We start from the raw sequence: 17,811 nt of genomic DNA on the forward strand, positions 1-17,811 counted from the left end.
AAATGTAAAAAGACTACACAAAACAAGCAAACAAAATTAACTATGTGTCTTTTAGATTTCATGGTGACTGTACTGTGTTTGATTTGAATTTATTTATTTCGCAATCTAGCAAAAGCGAGAGAGCCTTGCGGCCATTGCCCTGTCGAGTGTGGTGACTCACATGACTGACAACAAGCAGGTGTTGAGGGCTCTCAGGTGTCTGGTGCGTCTCAGCTCGGCACACCTGGAAGACTTGGGTCAGGAGGCGGCCAGGTACGCTGTCTCTGCAAGTGGAATTTCCATCTCTGGTTTCCCAGCATATAACCACGTCATGTCCCAAATAGACGCTAGTTCTGGGGAGACATATTAAGTTAGCATAGCATAGCATCTCTGGTTTTAAACAGAAAGACGTGTGATAGTGTACTTTTCATCACAAATATTGGTGGGAAAATATTCATCTTATGTTTAACTTTGTTTGTTTGTTTGCTTGCTTTTGATTGTTTCTTTGTTTTGAAATCGGCTGGGCAGAAAAAGTGTGCGGTGGGATGGGGTTTGGGTGCGGTTGGGGGTTGGTGGTTGGTGGTTGGTGGTTGGGGGTTGGTGGTTGGTGGTTGGGGGTTGGTGGTTGGGGGTTGGGGGTTGGTGGTTGGGGGTTGGGGGTTGGGGGTTGGTGGTTGGGGGTTGGGGGTTGGGGGTTGGGGGTTGGTGGTTGGTGGTTGGTGGGTTGGTGGTTGGTGGTTGGGGGTTGGTGGTTGGGGGTTGGGGGTTGGTGGTTGGGGGTTGGGGGTTGGGGGTTGGTGGTTGGTGGTTGGTGGTTGGTGGTTGGTGGTTGGTGGTTGGTGGTTGGGGGTTGGGGGTTGGGGGTTGGGGGTTGGGGGTTGGGGGTTGGGGGTTGGTGGTTGGGGGTTGGTGGTTGGGGGTTGGTGGTTGGGGGTTGGTGGTTGGTGGTTGGGGGTTGGTGGTTGGGGGTTGGGGGTTGGTGGTTGGGGGTTGGGGGTTGGTGGTTGGGATAGTGTTTTGAGTGTTGGCGACATGGCATGGGTGGAAGGTGAGCGAAGAGTGGAAATGCTTGCACATAGAAAGATATTTCAAGTTTGTGCATATGTGCTATTTGGAATGACGCTTTTCTCCTCCATCCCCTGTAGTTTATTCTCTTTGCAGACAGACCCGTGGAGAGCTTCTGTGTCATATACGGACAGGTAAACAATACAACTTTTACATTATCATTATCTACATCAGGGTATCGTAAATTTACATTAATTATATCAATAACAAAGTTTGAAGTACACTTAAGTCGCACAAGTCAACTCTTCCAGTATACATTTTGACACATAATGTGAATAACTATACGCACATCATTGATAGCCCTTCTTCAACTGCGTGTAGTACCGACAAACAAACAAACAAAGAAACTAACTGACTGGCTGACTGACTGAATAACTGACTGGAAATAAAAGAATCTGAGCTTGTTGTATAATCAGTCGCGAGATTAACACATGTTGTGTTTATTATGACGCATTTCCTGCTTTTGTTATTTTTTTCTAGCTTCCAACAAACTCTTGGTCTGGTCGGATACAGAAGATTGTGACCGAGGCAGACTGCGAACAGAGGCTGCTTGGTTCATGAAAATAGGTTTGTTGCTAAAAGGAAAAGGCTTTTCTTCAAAAAAATTCACCATGCGTGTGTGTGTGTGTGAGTGTGAGTGTGTGTGTGTGACACGTGTGTGAGTGTGATGTGAGTGTGTGTGTTTGTGTGTGTGTGTGTGTGTGTGTGTGTGTGTGTGTGTGTGTGTGTGTGTGTGTCATTTAACCATCAGTATGCACATATACATATTATGTTTTTCAGGTTTTTACACATTTTGTTGGTAAAACATTCATGTCATAATACCTATATTTGTTAACAAACACAACAACAACAAACACACACACACAAAACAACAAAAACAACAAACACATAGTATGAGGGGGCTATTTGAAGACACTAGGCATAACATTGATTATCACCCTTTTCAAGTTTTTGCATCACACTGATATGCGTTTTACAATTTTTCTGGTGATATTTTCAGCATGGAATCTTGCTTTGAAATGTGAGGACGATCCAGCAACTATGAAGGAATTCTTTATGCTGTCTTACCGGGTAATTATGACAAGTTTCTTTCCTAATTGATATAGTTAGCTGTGTCATTTACTGATATCTTTGATTAAATACAGCTGCAGTATAATAATAAATAATAAATGTCGTGTCCGTTGACCTTAAAGCAAACAGTCAATTTTGCATGGCAGTTAAGGCACAGGAATTATATGCTGTTGTTTACACAACATTGAAATCCTTGTGCCACGTTCTAATTAATTTTCAATGGAACGTTTCGGTTGTCTAACACATGTTACGAGATACTCAATCAATCAATCAATATGAAGCTTATATAGCGCGTATTCCGTGGGTACAGTTCTAAGCAGCGCTTGTCGAAAAGTTGTCAACACAGGACTAACAAAGAAACTAACATCTACAGACGGACACAAACCCTATCACACACTAGCAAACCCTGATAAACATACAACATACAACTGTTTAACAACAATGTACACATCAATAGCTAGGTCCAAACAAAATAATATCAAACACAAAGAAAACACCTCTCACAGAGCACAGCACAAGATACTAACTAAAAGACCAAGGTTTGGGATGTAGGGTGGAGGGTTGTGAGGGAGGAGTAGATAGAAATGATGCAATTCGTGGGTTTGAATCCAGGGGTGGTGCGCACGAAAACGTGGACAATTGGTTGGGACTCACCAGCGAACATATTGAAATTAGTTGAACATTTTAACAAATATCAATGTCAACCAATCTGACCCAGTGTTTGGGTTGGGCACTTCCTCATGCACAGCACCCAATGGCCAAGAAAGCTAATTAGGTGACACTAGATACTCGTAGCATCTGCTCATTTCTGTGCAGCTGATCTCACTGTGCGGAGAGGATGGTGGCAGCTTGACTCACAAGAAAACCTGTGTGTTGATGGCCACTGCTGCCTGCGTTCAGCTAGCCCGAACAGCGCCTTCTGAAAGCGACATGGTGAGATTGAGACAATACAGATTTCATTATGTGTATCATGGTTAGGACAGTGACCCGTGTGCGTAAACTTTCTCTTTTCTACTCAGTTTGTCTAAGCGTTGGCGTGGAGTTAATGGAATTACCCGATATCCAATTTTTCTGCATCAGAGACATAGATATTCAATGTATATCTCTGTCTGCATGTAATACGTGTCGTGCGATGGACATCATATCTGAACATTTGTGCAGTGGTGATCGTTTTCATAGTGTAAATGTTGTTATTTTTGTAAAGTACACCGGACTGTAATCATGCATACGATGTCGTTTTCGTTTGTCAGAAATCTCTGCTGGAAGAAGCCTTGCATTACATCTCGGAACATAAGTCCATGGACAACAGACTTTTGGACGGAGAAGCATCTGAAAGTAAGTAGCTATCGTTAGACGTTGGCTCATCCAACCCACAATGGGAGTCAGAAGTACTAAGAACAATTGTTTTGGAAGGGTGGAATCTTATTTTTAGGATCTTAACTTGCAAAGTTGGGGGGGGGGGGGTGGTCTCAGATGCACGAGTGAATTGCTTACAGTGCAGATCTGACTTTTGATATTGCCGCTGTGGTGCACTAATGAATTGATGACTAGTTTTGAGTTTGGACAATGCTTCTGTGATGCAACAATGAATTGCTAACATTGTAGATTTGACATTGCTTCTTGATCCGCACCAATGAACTAATAACATTGTAGATATGACATTGCTTCTGTGACGCACCAATGAACTACTAACATTGTAGATATGACATTGCTTCTGTGATGCACTAATTGTTGCTGTAGGTTTGACATTGCTTCTTTTATGCGCTTATGAATTGCTAACCGTGTAGTTTTGAGTTTTGACATTGCTTCTGTGATGCAATAATGAGCTACTGACATTGTAGATATGACATTGCTTCTGTGACGCACCAATGAACTACTAACATTGTAGATATGACATTGCTTCTGTGATGCACCAATGAACTAATAACATTGTAGATTTGACATTGCTTCTGTGACGCACCAATGAACTACTAACATTGTAGATATGACATTGCTTCTGTGACGCACCAATGAACTACTAACATTGTAGATATGACATTGCTTCTGTGATGCACCAATGAACTAATAACATTGTAGATTTGACATTGCTTCTGTGATGCACCAATGAACTAATAACATTGTAGATTTGACATTGCTTCTGTGACGCACCAATGAACTAATAACATTGTAGATATGACATTGCTTCTGTGACGCACCAATGAACTACTAACATTGTAGATATGACATTGCTTCTGTGATGCACCAATGAACTAATAACATTGTAGATTTGACATTGCTTCTGTGACGCACCAATGAACTACTAACATTGTAGATATGACATTGCTTCTGTGATGCACCAATGAACTAATAACATTGTAGATTTGACATTGCTTCTGTGACGCACCAATGAACTACTAACATTGTAGATATGACATTGCTTCTGTGATGCACCAATGAACTAATAACATTGTAGATTTGACATTGCTTCTGTGACGCACCAATGAACTACTAACATTGTAGATATGACATTGCTTCTGTGACGCACCAATGAACTACTAACATTGTAGATATGACATTGCTTCTGTGATGCACCAATGAACTACTAACATTGTAGATTTGACATTGCTTCTGTGATGCACCAATGAACTACTAACATTGTAGATATGACATTGCTTCTGTGATGCACCAATGAACTACTAACATTGTAGATATGACATTGCTTCTGTGATGCACCAATGAACTACTAACATTGTAGATATGACATTGCTTCTGTGATGCACCAATGAACTACTAACATTGTAGATTTGACATTGCTTCTGTGCTGCACTAATCAATTGCTAACCGTGTAGGTCTAGTTTTACATGGCTTTCATGATGCACAGATTGCTAATCGTGTAGTTGTACATTGCTTTCATGATGCACAGATTGCTAACCGTGCAGTTTTACATTGCTTTCATGATGCACAGATTGCTAATCGTGTAGTTTTACATTGCTTTCATGATGCACAGATTGCTAACCGTGCAGTTTTACATTGCTTTCATGATGCACAGATTGCTAACCGTGCAGTTTTACATTGCTTTCATGATGCACAGATTGCTAATCGTGTAGTTTTACATTGCTTTCATGATGCACAGATTGCTAATCGTGTAGTTTTACATTGCTTTCATGATGCACAGATTGCTAACCGTGCAGTTTTACATTGCTTTCATGATGCTAACCGTTTAGAAACGAGGAGGCCTGCACAGACCCTGATGCTGCTGTATGAATTTGAAGCCCTGACGAAACTGGGGGACAGCAAAGCAGAATCCGTTCTGGAGAGAGCTCTCGTCCTGCCCAGCCCGGAACCCAAACTCTTTGAGTCATTTGCTGGTGAGTTATGATTAAAATTTGTTAGTGCATGTCACGACTTTTAAAACTTTCTCCAACCTAAACTCTTCAAGTTGAGTCATTCGCTGGTCAGTTCACAGTCTGTGTAGGAAATGATAACACATAATTTCTTTAAAATATTTTTAGAATATGAGTATCTTATTCATGCTTGTCAGGTTGCTATGCCCGACATTGTGTCTTGCCAATCGCATGAATCCGAGCCATATTGAACTTGATCAAAATGTTATTACCCCTCACTGTATAATCTGTGATAAACAAAGTGGAAATCAGCGCCTGGCTCAATCTTTCAGCGCTAGCAGTCGATCCGCCAGCGCGACAAAACAAACTCAGCATGCGAGCTCTGAAGGTTGCCATTCACACACATCTTCAGTGCCAGGAACCGGACTTTGTAAAGTGCAGGTCAGTTCTTCGTACACATGTCGCGATTCGTCTATGGCATTTGAGAGTTTTAAGGCCCAGTTCTTCGATTACAACTTGGGGAAAGACCAAAAGAAAAGGTGTAACGCACGCACGCACAAGCAGCACACACACACGCACATACAGACATACACATACACACACACACACACACACACACACACACAGACACACAGATACACACACACACACACACACACACACATATGTAGAGGTTACATGCCGAGTCTCAGTGATTATTAAAAATAATGGTCGAAGTTAGCGGATCATGAAAAATGCGAGCTTTAGCGAGCTTTTTCATGACCGCGAACTGAGACCATTATTTTTTATAATCACTGAGACGAGGTGTGTAACCTCTTTATTCCTCCTTTCTTCAGTTATTCAAAGAAAAGAGGAGTTTTTTTGCGAAAGTTTGATCGAATCCTATTCACTCAACCAGTCAACCTGCGCAGGCGATTGATTAATGCGCGGTTGTATAGTTCCGTGCAAATCATTCCATTCTGGACTAAAATCAAGTACACAGATATGCTGTTATTCTGCTGTGGCGGCAAAGGCAGATATTGTGTGTTCTGTATATGTTTTGGTATCGCTTAGGATAATGTTCTTTCGTCAAATGGGACTAGCAGACGAACTTTTGCACCCGTGTTCCAATGTTAAAAACTGTATGAAGTTCAGTTTTCTGGGGAAAATAATGTATGAAACCGCTTTATGTTGTTTAAATTAATATGAGATGTGTGCATTTTGTTGCGTGTGATCTGTTTATTAAATGAAATATTGTTGAAAACTGACCATCGGATTGCAGTCTGTTGTCGAAGAAACTGAGTGAAAAGAAGGGGAACTACTCTTGTCGCTAGTATGAGTTACTTGCCTTGCGGGAAATTGCTTGTGATGAACGTTTGAGCACAGCAGATCTAGATTCAGAAAACAACCGAACTCATGGATTTTATATGGAGGTTCATGTGTTCAGGCCTGTAGTTGTTAATTTAAATGCGGTATGTTTGTATTGTTTGCTCCAGAGATGTATACTTCGTACATTAGAGCGTTTGGAACTTTTCAGTCGCAAAAAGTAGTACCGAAGCAGAACAACTTCTCAACCCATTGCACTATCGAGGATTCAGGCTGTTGCTGGGTCGTTATTTGTTTGGTTGCTGGGTCATTATCGAAAAATAACTACCCCTACAAGTTTACAGAGGTAAAGAAGCAGAGGGGGGAATAAATATATATACACACACACACACACACACACACACACACACACACACACACACACACAACCGGCACGGTTGGCCTAGTGGTAAGGCGTCCGCCCCGTGATCGGGAGGTCGAGGGTTCGAACCCCGGCCGGGTCATACCTAAGACTTTAAAATTGGCAATCTAGTGGCTGCTCCGCCTGGCGTCTGGCATTATGGGGTTAGTGCTAAGACTGGTTGGTCCGGTGTCAGAATAATGTGACTGGGTGAGACATGAAGCCTGTGCTGCGACTTCTGTCTTGTGTGTGGCGCACGTTATATGTCAAAGCAGCACCGCCCTGATATGGCCTTTCGTGGTCGGCTGGGCGTTAAGCAAACAAACAAACAAACACACACAAACACACACACACACACACATACACACACACACACACACACACACACACACACTTAAGTATAAGTGTGCGTGTATGTAGAGGGGAGAGATTGGAGGGGGTGCCAGTTCCAACTGTTAAAGCAATCAACATGACACACCATCGTGCAAACCCGTTGAGAACGGTAGCTTAAATTTGCTTTCAATCTCGAACGTGTCAACTTCATTCTCATTTACAGTATACGGATTGTGTTTCCCCTGCAATCGTTCTGTTGATGATGTGTTAATAATAAAATGACATGACTGTCTTATGCATATGCTGGTGCAGCAAGGACATTCGGCAGCTGGTGGAACAGAGTCTCAGATGTAACGAGGAGGAGGCCTTCACTTACTTCAAGGAGACTGCAGACATCTTGGACAACAAGGCGCAGGTTCAGTTTTGTCCTAAGACTAAGGGAATATAAATAAATAGAATGAACTGGAAAAAGAAGATTGTAGACTTCAAATATGTCGGCAGTGGGGGAAACGCCGAATTCTTTGCTATTTAAATCGCGGAAAACTTTGCCGAATTTTCACGGTGGGGAAAAAATAACGCCAATGACTGCCTGAAACTTCCGGTTATTTCCGAAACTTTCATGGCCATTTCGGCATATTTGACGAAGAAAACAAACCCCAGCAGTAAGCTACATTCCTGAGGCCCTCAAATGATTAGCAATATTGCCATATTTTGTTTTGAACTCAAGCTATAATTCATCTACATGTACTGTTGTGTACTCCTTTCTCTTTTGTGTGTTGCCACATCCTACAGAATGTTTCCTTTTCTATTTTCTCGTTTCGTTATATGTTGTGCATACAAATAAAGGGCCAGTTCTTTGCAAAGTCTATGTGTAGTGTCCTCTTTATCTTTGCATGTATTTTTTTGTTTTTTCTTTCGAGATAAGGCCAAAAAAAAAAAATTGTCTGTTTAGGGTAACCCGACCGACCCTATCGATTTGGCGCCGACCCAAAAACTTTTTTTTGATTTCAAAAAAAAAAAAAAAAAAAAGAGGTAAAAATGCTAAAAAGAGACATTTGGCGTTTCTTTCTCTCCCTTTCTCTCTGTTTTATTTATACGTTAGTTTTGAAACATGTATTCATCAAATATAAGAAGTGAATGTTCAGCCAACATAGCATTTACACAAAAAAAAAAAAAAAAAAAAAAAAAAAAAATTTACCTACCTACCGACCCTACTTTTTTTGGTCATGTTACCCTAAACAGACAATTTTTTTTTTTTGGCCTAAGGCAAAAAAAAAATAGGTGTGGTTACGGTAACCTAGCCAAAAAAAATAGGGTAGGAAGGTAGGCAATCACTTTTTTTTTTGTTTAAACTTTTTTTTCTAATGTGTACAAATTAAACCTACTTGACAGGGAAATAAGTGTGCGACTCGGGCGCTTTCGCTTTCATTGCGTTTTCTGGATTCGTTTTTTTTTCTTTTTTTTTCTTTTTTTGACAAATGTAATAAAAAGTTATAGGGTCGGCCCCTAAAAATAGGGTAGGTCGGGTTACCGTAACCACACCTATTTTTTTTTTAGGCCTAATGTATTGACTGAATTATTTTGTGGTGTGTTTGGCGGCTGGGGTACGTGCATTGCACTTGACAGTGTGGGCACACAGGTGTACCAAACCGCCTCCTGACTCTGCATCAGATTGCTTGCGCTGGCATCTGCTTACATAGACCCACATTGATCTGATGTGTGAGACGAGCGAGAGACCAGTTTCCATTTGTCCCCACATGAATATACATTTGTATTGCGCTGTATAATATCAATTGTTGCCGGGCAGTAGATAAAACAGTGAGATTTTATTTGTTTTTCGTCTCTCTGTGTTTATGGGCAAGAAAAAGTTAATCTGACCATTTCGCTATTGCTGTTTTGTTTGTTTTCCTTCAGGGGAGATATCCGCAGATGGAGACAGTTTGGTTGATGACAAAGTCGTGGAACACGGGTATACGACACTTCTGGTGCGTGCTTTGTGTTGCGTCTAAGCTTGGCAGCACTTAAAAACAAATAATTTGATCGACTGGCAATATTTTGTTGTTGTTTTGCTTTGTTTTTTTTCAAATGTTGTTTGTTTGCTTGTTTTTGTGTTGGTTTGTTGTTGTGTGTGTGTGTGGTTGTGTGTGTGTGTGTGTGTGTGTGTGTGTGTGTGTGTGTGTTTGTTTGACCTTCAACTGTTAGTTCACTGTTCCAGCTGCGGAAGTTACGCAGAAGCGGAGCGGTGGTGCGCAATGAGCATGAGGGTTCTGCCTCACGTTGGGTCTTTAAAAGACACGTATGAAGATCAGGTATGAGAGAATAGATTACTAGGTACGTGTGTATGTGTTGGTGTAAATACCATACCGTATAAACAATCACTATTTATAATGTCGTGAGGTCCACGTTATTAAAGGATATTGACGCTGAGTGGTACATTGTGAGGTCACAATGCACAGCGAGTTGAGATTGAAAGAGAGAGATCGTGTGTGTGTGTGTGTGTGCGTGCGTGCGTGCGTGCGTGTGTGTGTTTGTGTGTGTGTGTGTGTGCGTACGTGCGTGCGTGCGTGCGTGCGTGTGTGTGTGTGTGTGTGTGTGTGTGTGTGTGTGTGTGTGTGCAGGGTAATGTATTCTCTTTCTTTTTATAGATTTTGAATTTCTTTTTTTCTTTTTTTTCTTTCTTGTCATGGTAATTTCAATTAACTTATTGTTGCTAAGCAGAAGAACGCTGGTGAATGCGCGTGATAGTGATAAATAAGGCCACCGAAGGAAAATGTGTGTGCAACACTGATTACAGTGCAGACGTTTTGCTTGCAGATGATGTCAGTTTACACTGAGATTCTGGAAGGCATGGAAAGACAAAGATCAACTCAAAGCCTGGAAGAATGAGACACGTTATTTTCCTGCCTTGCCATATGGTCGGTTTTTAACTAGACTGCGATTTGATTAGAGTTCTGCCGAGGGAAGGAGAGGTAAAAACAGAATCAGCTTTTCGTTTCATTCTATGACATTTCCCTCACTGTGTGAAAATATAAAAAAAACTTAGTCACCTTTCGACAAAGGATCGAATCAAACTTTTTAATGTGTTTTTTTCAGTACTGTTTAACTTTTGCATTAAATGTTGGATTTTTCAAATTGCAGTTTTTTTCTTCTCGTATATTGACACCATAATTGTTATGCCAATGTTTTTGAAGTTTGACTTTCATTTGTTTCAACTTTGCACATTGAATACGGAGAAATGTTCACTCTGAATGAGTGAGTGAGTGAGTGAATATGTGTGGACGTCTTGACACGTTATAGTACTAATGGTGATGATGACTTTCCTAACTGTTTCCGAGTCAAACCATGGGTGTTGAATAACGTTTTGAAAAAGGTCTTTAGTGTGTGTGGTTGGGTTTTTGAGTTCTCATGTTCATTTGTTGACACTTTATTGTACCAATATTTTTTGTATGATTAAATTTTTATTCTGTTTGTGCCTTTGGATGTCTACTTTAATTGAATTAAAACAAATTAAAAACCCTTGACTTTTGTTATTATTTCTTCCTAAAATGCCCGAGTTAAATAGTAATTTTAAAAATGTACTGACATTTACTATAATATATATATACACAAAGCGATATCATGCCCACGGCGTAGTTAGTTCTCCCCCATTTCTGACAAAAACAAAAGGAAGGAGATGATGTCGGACGCATATATAATGTCTTGCAGATGCGAGGAAAAAAACACAAACACAAACCCGATTATTCGCTCCAATAAGTTGCACGGTTGAGATCGTACTGGTTTCGGATTCGGCGTTAGTACAGTCCCTTTAACTACATTCTTGGTGTCACATTAAAGGGCAGCTGTCGGGTTGCCTGGTCTCAAAAATGCGCGGAGTCGCGTGCAAAAACGCGTTTAAGAGTTTTCCGAGTTGATTCAACTAAAGACTGTTGATTTGGTCCAGAAGAAGACACTTTCATCATTAGTTTGAAACCATTAAAATGCGTGAAACTTTCTGCTAGTTCTCACAATCCGCAAAAAAAAGAAGCAGTTGGCAGGCCGAAACGACTCAAAATCCGCGACCGACAACTCTGTCAGCACAAGAAAGACGCCGCAGCGTTAGCCTTGCTGTGACGTCACTCGAGGAAGCCGATAAGGCCGCTGTGAAGTTTACAGTACAATGTAGACTACAGCTGGACATCTGTAATGCTGTACGCGTGATTGATTCTTGCACAAAGTAAAGTATTATGATGGTGGTATCTTCTCAAGACCCACGTTCCCATTTTCTCTTCTTTGATCTGACCGACTGCAACCTTTACAAGTCATTTCTAAAGTGGTTCACATGCTGTTGCTACTCCTCCAGTCCACAGGGCCGGACCAAATGAGTTGTAAGGGGGGGGGGGGGGGTTCCTCCTTTTTTTGGGGGGCAAATCAGCGAAGTGGCGAAGCCAAAAGCGCGCGCCTGCTACTAGGGGGGTCCGGGGGCATGCTCCCCCGGAAAATATTTGAAAAACGGTTAAAATCTGTGCAATCTGGTGCATTCTGGGCCTTGTTTTGAGGGTTAAACACGTCACGGCCAATCCGGCCTCTCCCATAATGCAACAGAAAAAGGGGCGGGGCTTAGCAAAAATAGCACAACGCGTGGCACGCGATGTAAACACGAACAGGCCAAAGTGCACTGGGGACGCGGGGGCATCAGGGCGCTCTAATAAATCAGCTTCAATGTTTTTGTCAATAAAAAAAGCACAAGATAGTGTCCACAAGCTCTTTGTTTGGATTTCCTTCTCCTAAAAATGTTTTAACCTTTTGAACTTGGGCGTAAATAAGATCAATTTCCTCTCTCTCACCGCTAAACTGAATTTTACCATCTGGCTTTCTGTCTGTGCAAGCATTTCTTCTTTTAACAGCTTCTTCAGAGTTTTTCACATATTTTCGTTTCTGAACATTTGTGATATCTTGCATATTGATTGCGTATTTTGTTTATATTTACAATACAATTGAACTTTCACACAGAGAACCTTTGTGTCAAAGAAATCAGTCACACAGAGAGAAACAGAATAACAATGTCAAGGCTGTAGATGTCAGGCTAGTCAAACGGACAAAATGAAACTTAGTCTTGGTTGCTGTAACTCAGTCACCGCTATGATGGTACTTTCGCTGATATTGCAGAAAAACAACACAGAATCAGCCAAAACCGCGAACAATAAACAAGTTTAGTACGTCACAACGTCAATGAACAGAATTCTCGAGTCAATTTTTGCATCAGACTCTGACTAAGTGAGTGGGGCAAGCGTCAAACACCACTAAAATGAGGAGGGAAATCTTGGCGCATTTTTTTGGCGGAATACTTGAACAAACCAATCATTTTCAAACTGACCAAGGACAAAAACAGGCTTGTGAACCGAATGGTGAGGGGGGAGGGTACCTCGAAATGTGTGGGTGATGATTTCACATCACCAGTCCATTGCTGCAGTCTTAGTATAGTAGCTCCACCGACCACTGTCCCCTCCCCCCTCCCGTTCGTTCCCCCTTTCAACCCCCTACCACCTTGGAATAAACTGCAGAAGACCATTTGCATATCCTGGATTCTTCCATTTGTGTTGCCAGGGGCGACCCAAGATCCGAGTCCGGTTGTTTCCCATGTCCACTTAGAACAAACCGAGTTTAGATTACCCCTTTCTGTTTTGAAAGTAAACTTGCCCATCCTGTGAGGCACTTTCAGGGACAGTAATTATAGTTAGCGGGACCATGTAGACGAAGTCAACGGTGATAATCTGCGTAGTGTATACGCATACTTTGGAACACGGTCTGTTATTCCACCCAGCGAGAGCCTCTAACACAATCAGTGTTGTCGACAGATGAAGGCGGGAATTCGAAGCCCTGAGTGTTTCACATTCCAACATCGGATGGTGATAGTAACTTAGTAAGGGCTAGGCTGCGGTCTGTAAGCTGTATTGCACTGACATCTCTTTCTGTCTGTGGAAATAAATGGCGAAATTTGATTTAACACTTCTCAACATTAACAGTGACCAGGAGAACGCAATAAGGAGACTATTTACTGAGAATCAGTGGCCATTTGAAACTCGAAGGTGTGTAATAAAAGATTCGACTTGTGTACCAAGAGGTGCTGGGCCATCATCGTGTGACCTCGATACAGAGGCTGTCTCTAGTACCGTTAGGGTGCAGACGTGGTTATCTGATCCTGGAGGCGATGGTGAAAGCGGAGACACGGGTCCTAGTACAGGGCTCTCCTCTGGGGTAGGCCAGTGTGCCTTTTGTTTTTGCAGCCCTTGTGTGACAAATCATCGCCAGAGGTGGCTAGGTACAGGCCAATTGCCACACCGCAGGAATTCCGGCGTTAGAAAAGTACTCTACAAGAAGTATTGGTCCATGCTAGACCGACGCGGTGCTTGGAATTGTGCATTGTACTTGGCGAAAAAGACGTCTTCCTTACATCAAGACAATCCAACACGGGTAAACATTAGCCGAGAAATGATGCCCGACTGTGTGCTCAAATTAGTGAGAGAGCTTTATCTCAACCCCACAGGAATACCCTATCAAGGCCACAACTGGTGGTAAAGGTTAGTTGCATTTCTTTCTTCATATCCGATGTAACAAATACACATGCACCTGAGACAGCATGTTCTGGAACCAAATTGCCGCATGCCACGTGTTTTGCTATTTTTGGAACGCATGGTGTAAATCTGTGACGTCGGAGAGTGTTGACTCCGCCCTTTTCTTTGAACAAGATCCCCATTGAAATGTTTGTTTACAAATATCTTCTTTATTATGGAGAATTAACCTTATCTAAGCGCATAGGGCGGTAAATGTGTGAAAACCAGCTGTGTGAACAAAAAATCTGACACCGTAACTCATGCTTAACCCCCGAGATATTAAAGAAAATGTAGGAGCAGTATTTGTCCGTTGCCTGCAAGAGGTTTGAAATGATTTGCCAACGCAGAAGGTCAGGCTCCTTATATACTCCTGCCGGGCCTTTAAGGGCAGCATTGTTTTGGTGCTAAAACTAGTAAAAGTCAAAGCAAGGTACATGCTTTTTCCAGGGGTGGGGTTCCGGAACCCCTGGAACCCCCCCCTGGGTCCGGCCCTGTCCACCCGGTTAAACCATAAAGTTGCTCAACCACAGACCCTCGTGTCCCTTGTCAGCAGACACTGTACACGTATGAAGAAGGTCCGCTTGAGGTGTCACACCAATTACCGTGTACGTGTGAGGTACTGAATTCAAGACAAAAGCCAAACTCTGTCGGTGGGAAAATCTAGGAAAGAGATGATGATAATACATCAGTTACTTACTCAAGTAGATAGACGAGATAAGATAAAGGGAAGAGAGACGGAGACAAAGATGAAACAGTGGATCTAGTGTGGAAAATGGGGGAGGGGGTTCGGCCGCAAAAAATCAAAGATGAATTTGTCAAACTGTGTTTTTAATGGTTATTGTGTGTGTGTGTGTGTGTGTGTGTGTGTGTGTGTGTGTGTGTGTGATAACACGTATGTGTGTGTGTCTGTGTATATGTGTGATAACACGTGTGTGTGTGTGAGTGTGTTTGTGTGCGTGTGTTTGTGTACCTCGACGCGTGACAATATCTGCCAATAAGTTGAACAAAAACAGGGTTCCAGTGGAACAAAAGCAGGAGGGGAACGGAAGACATGTTATGAACTCCGTTTTTTACTGCGAAATTTTGGCCTGGGAGAAGTCACCCCATCCTAAGTTTCTCTTCACCTACCCGTGAAGTATGCTTGAGGGCTTGACTAGACAACCCGATTGCGCCCATTACACGGCATAAAGAGAGCACCGTTCAACCCGGCCGATTCCGCGGCTGACGTCACGCGTCCAAGGGAAGTAATTTTCGAGCGGGCTGCATTGACTCGGCCAAGAATGCAAACTTTCTTCGATTAAAGACATTGTAGCATGTCTAAAGTCTTCGGACTTGTGTTATCAAGCTGTCAAAATCACCAAGTAACTTTTAAGTTTCAGTTACATGATAACTCATTCTAAGGAACAGATTTTGAGAGCCACAACCCGGCAGCTGCCCTTTAACCTGTTATTATATACACATGGTGCCCTCAAAAGTGGGTATAATTGGCGATCTAACGGCGATAAAAAATGGCTGTGGGCAATTTTGTGGTAATTTTCATGAAGTAAATAGTTACAAGCCTTAAATACGTGTACCGGTGAAGATCTCCAGCACTAACAAAAGTTTGTTATATTTAGTCAAGTTTTGACTAAATATTTTAACATCGAGGGGGAATCGAAACGAGGGTATGGTGTATGTGCGTGTGTGTGTGTGTGTGTGTGTAGAGCGATTCAGACTAAACTACTGGACCGATCTTTATGAAATTTGACATGAGAGTTCCTGGGTATGAAATCCCCGAACGTTTTCTTCATTTTTTTGATAAATGTCTTTGATGACGTCATATCCGGCTTTTCGTGAAAGTTGAGGCGGCACTGTCACGCCCTCATTTTTCAACCAAATTGGTTGAAATTTTGGTCAAGTAATCTTCGACGAAGCCCGGGGTTCGGTATTGCATTTCAGCTTGGTGGCTTAAAAATTAATTAATGACTTTGGTCATTAAAAATCTGAAAATTGTAAAAAAAAATAAAAATTTATAAAACGATCCAAATTTACGTTTATCTTATTCTCCATCATTTGCTGATTCCAAAAACATATAAATATGTTATATTCGGATTAAAAACAAGCTCTGAAAATTAAATATATAAAAATTATTATCAAAATTAAATTGTCCAAATCAAATTAAAAACACTTTCATCTTATTCCTTGTCGGTTCCTGATTCCAAAAACATATAGATATGATATGTTTGGATTAAAAACACGCTCAGAAAGTTAAAACAAAGAGAGGTACAGAAAAGCGTGCTATCCTTCTTAGCGCAACTACTACCCCGCTCTTCTTGTCAATTTCACTGCCTATGCCGTGAGCGGTGGACTACGAGTATACGGTCTTGCTGCGTTGCATTGCGTTCAGTTTCATTCTGTGAGTTCGACAGCTACTTGACTAAATATCGTATTTTCGCCTTACGCGACTTGTTTTTATATTTAGTCAAGTTTTGACTAAATATTTTAACATCGAGGGGGAATCGAAACGAGGGTCGTGGTGTATGTGCGTATGTGTGTGCGTGTGTGCGTGCGTGTGTGTGTGTGTGTGTGTAGAGCGATTCAGACTAAACTACTGGACCGATCTTTATGAAATTTGACATGAGAGTTCCTGGGTATGAAATCCCCGAACGTTTTTTTCATTTTTTTGATAAATGTTTTTGATGACGTCATATCCGGCTTTTCGTGAAAGTTGAGGCGGCACTGTCACGCCCTCATTTTTCAACCAAATTGGTTGAAATTTTGGTCAAGTACTCTTCGACGAAGCCCGGGGTTCGGTATTGCATTTCAGCTTGGTGGCTTAAAAATTAATTAATGACTTTGGTCATTAAAAATCTGAAAATTTAAAAAAAAAAAAAAAATTTATAAAACGATCCAAATTTACGTTTATCTTATTCTCCATCATTTGCTGATTCCAAAAACATATAAATATGTTATATTTGGATTAAAAACAAGCTCTAAAAATTAAATATATAAAAATTATTATCAAATGGTTTTTTTTCGAAATCAATTTAAAAACACTTTCATCTTATTCCTTGTCGGTTCCTGATTCCAAAAATATATAGATATGATATGTTTGGATTAAAAACACGCTCAGAAAGTTAAAACGAAGAGAGGTACAGAAAAGCGTGCTATCCTTCTCAGCGCAACGAATACCCCGCTCTTCTTGTCAATTCCACGTGCACTGCCTTTGCCACGGGCGGTGGAGTGACGATGCTACGAGTATACGGTCTTGCTTCGTTGCGTTGCGTTCAGTTTCATTCTGTGAGTTCGACAGCTACTTGACTAAATATTGTATTTTCGCCTTACGCGACTTGTTGTTTTTGTGGTGCTACATCTTCTGCCCGTGTAACGAAATGAAAGTACAAAGAAAACCCCATAAGAATATTTGCATACAATTTATACCGACAGTGCATTTAATACAGTAAAAACCCGTGAGCAACACACAATTGTGCAACCTCTCTCTCTCTCTCTCTCTCTCTCTCTCTCTCTCTCTCTCTCTCTCTCTCTCTCTCTCTCTCTCTCTCTCTCTCTCTCTCTCTCTCTCTCTCTCTCTCTCTCTCTCTCTCTTCTCTCTATTTTGGTAAATTTTCAGTAAGTTTAATGAAATTCAATCAATCAATCAATATCTCTCTCTCTCTCTCTCTCTCTCTCTCTATCTATCTCTCTCTCTCTTTTCGCTCAAACAACACACATACACACACACACACACACACACACACACACACAC

The 17,811-nt window shown here is 41.5% G+C and overlaps 1 protein-coding gene across 1 annotated transcript in view; it reads left to right on the forward strand.

Annotated features, from left to right (window-relative positions):
• The window catches only part of LOC138962264 (testis-expressed protein 11-like), a 38,137-nt gene extending 27,143 nt beyond the window's left edge, over positions 1-10,994 (forward strand). The window contains exons 19-30 of the mRNA XM_070334009.1: positions 110-252; positions 1,141-1,178; positions 1,525-1,611; positions 2,045-2,115; positions 2,932-3,048; positions 3,366-3,450; positions 5,319-5,462; positions 5,771-5,879; positions 7,789-7,891; positions 9,391-9,461; positions 9,692-9,785; positions 10,291-10,994. Of these exons, the coding sequence (XP_070190110.1) occupies positions 110-252; positions 1,141-1,178; positions 1,525-1,611; positions 2,045-2,115; positions 2,932-3,048; positions 3,366-3,450; positions 5,319-5,462; positions 5,771-5,879; positions 7,789-7,891; positions 9,391-9,461; positions 9,692-9,785; positions 10,291-10,362 (1,134 nt within the window). The 3' untranslated portion in view covers positions 10,363-10,994. The remainder of the gene's footprint in view (positions 1-109; positions 253-1,140; positions 1,179-1,524; positions 1,612-2,044; positions 2,116-2,931; positions 3,049-3,365; positions 3,451-5,318; positions 5,463-5,770; positions 5,880-7,788; positions 7,892-9,390; positions 9,462-9,691; positions 9,786-10,290) is intronic.
• Positions 10,995-17,811: the final 6,817 nt, after the last annotated feature.

The sequence above is a fragment of the Littorina saxatilis genome, linkage group LG3 (genome assembly GCF_037325665.1).
Source record: "Littorina saxatilis isolate snail1 linkage group LG3, US_GU_Lsax_2.0, whole genome shotgun sequence".
NCBI classification, from domain to species: Eukaryota; Metazoa; Mollusca; class Gastropoda; order Littorinimorpha; family Littorinidae; genus Littorina; species Littorina saxatilis.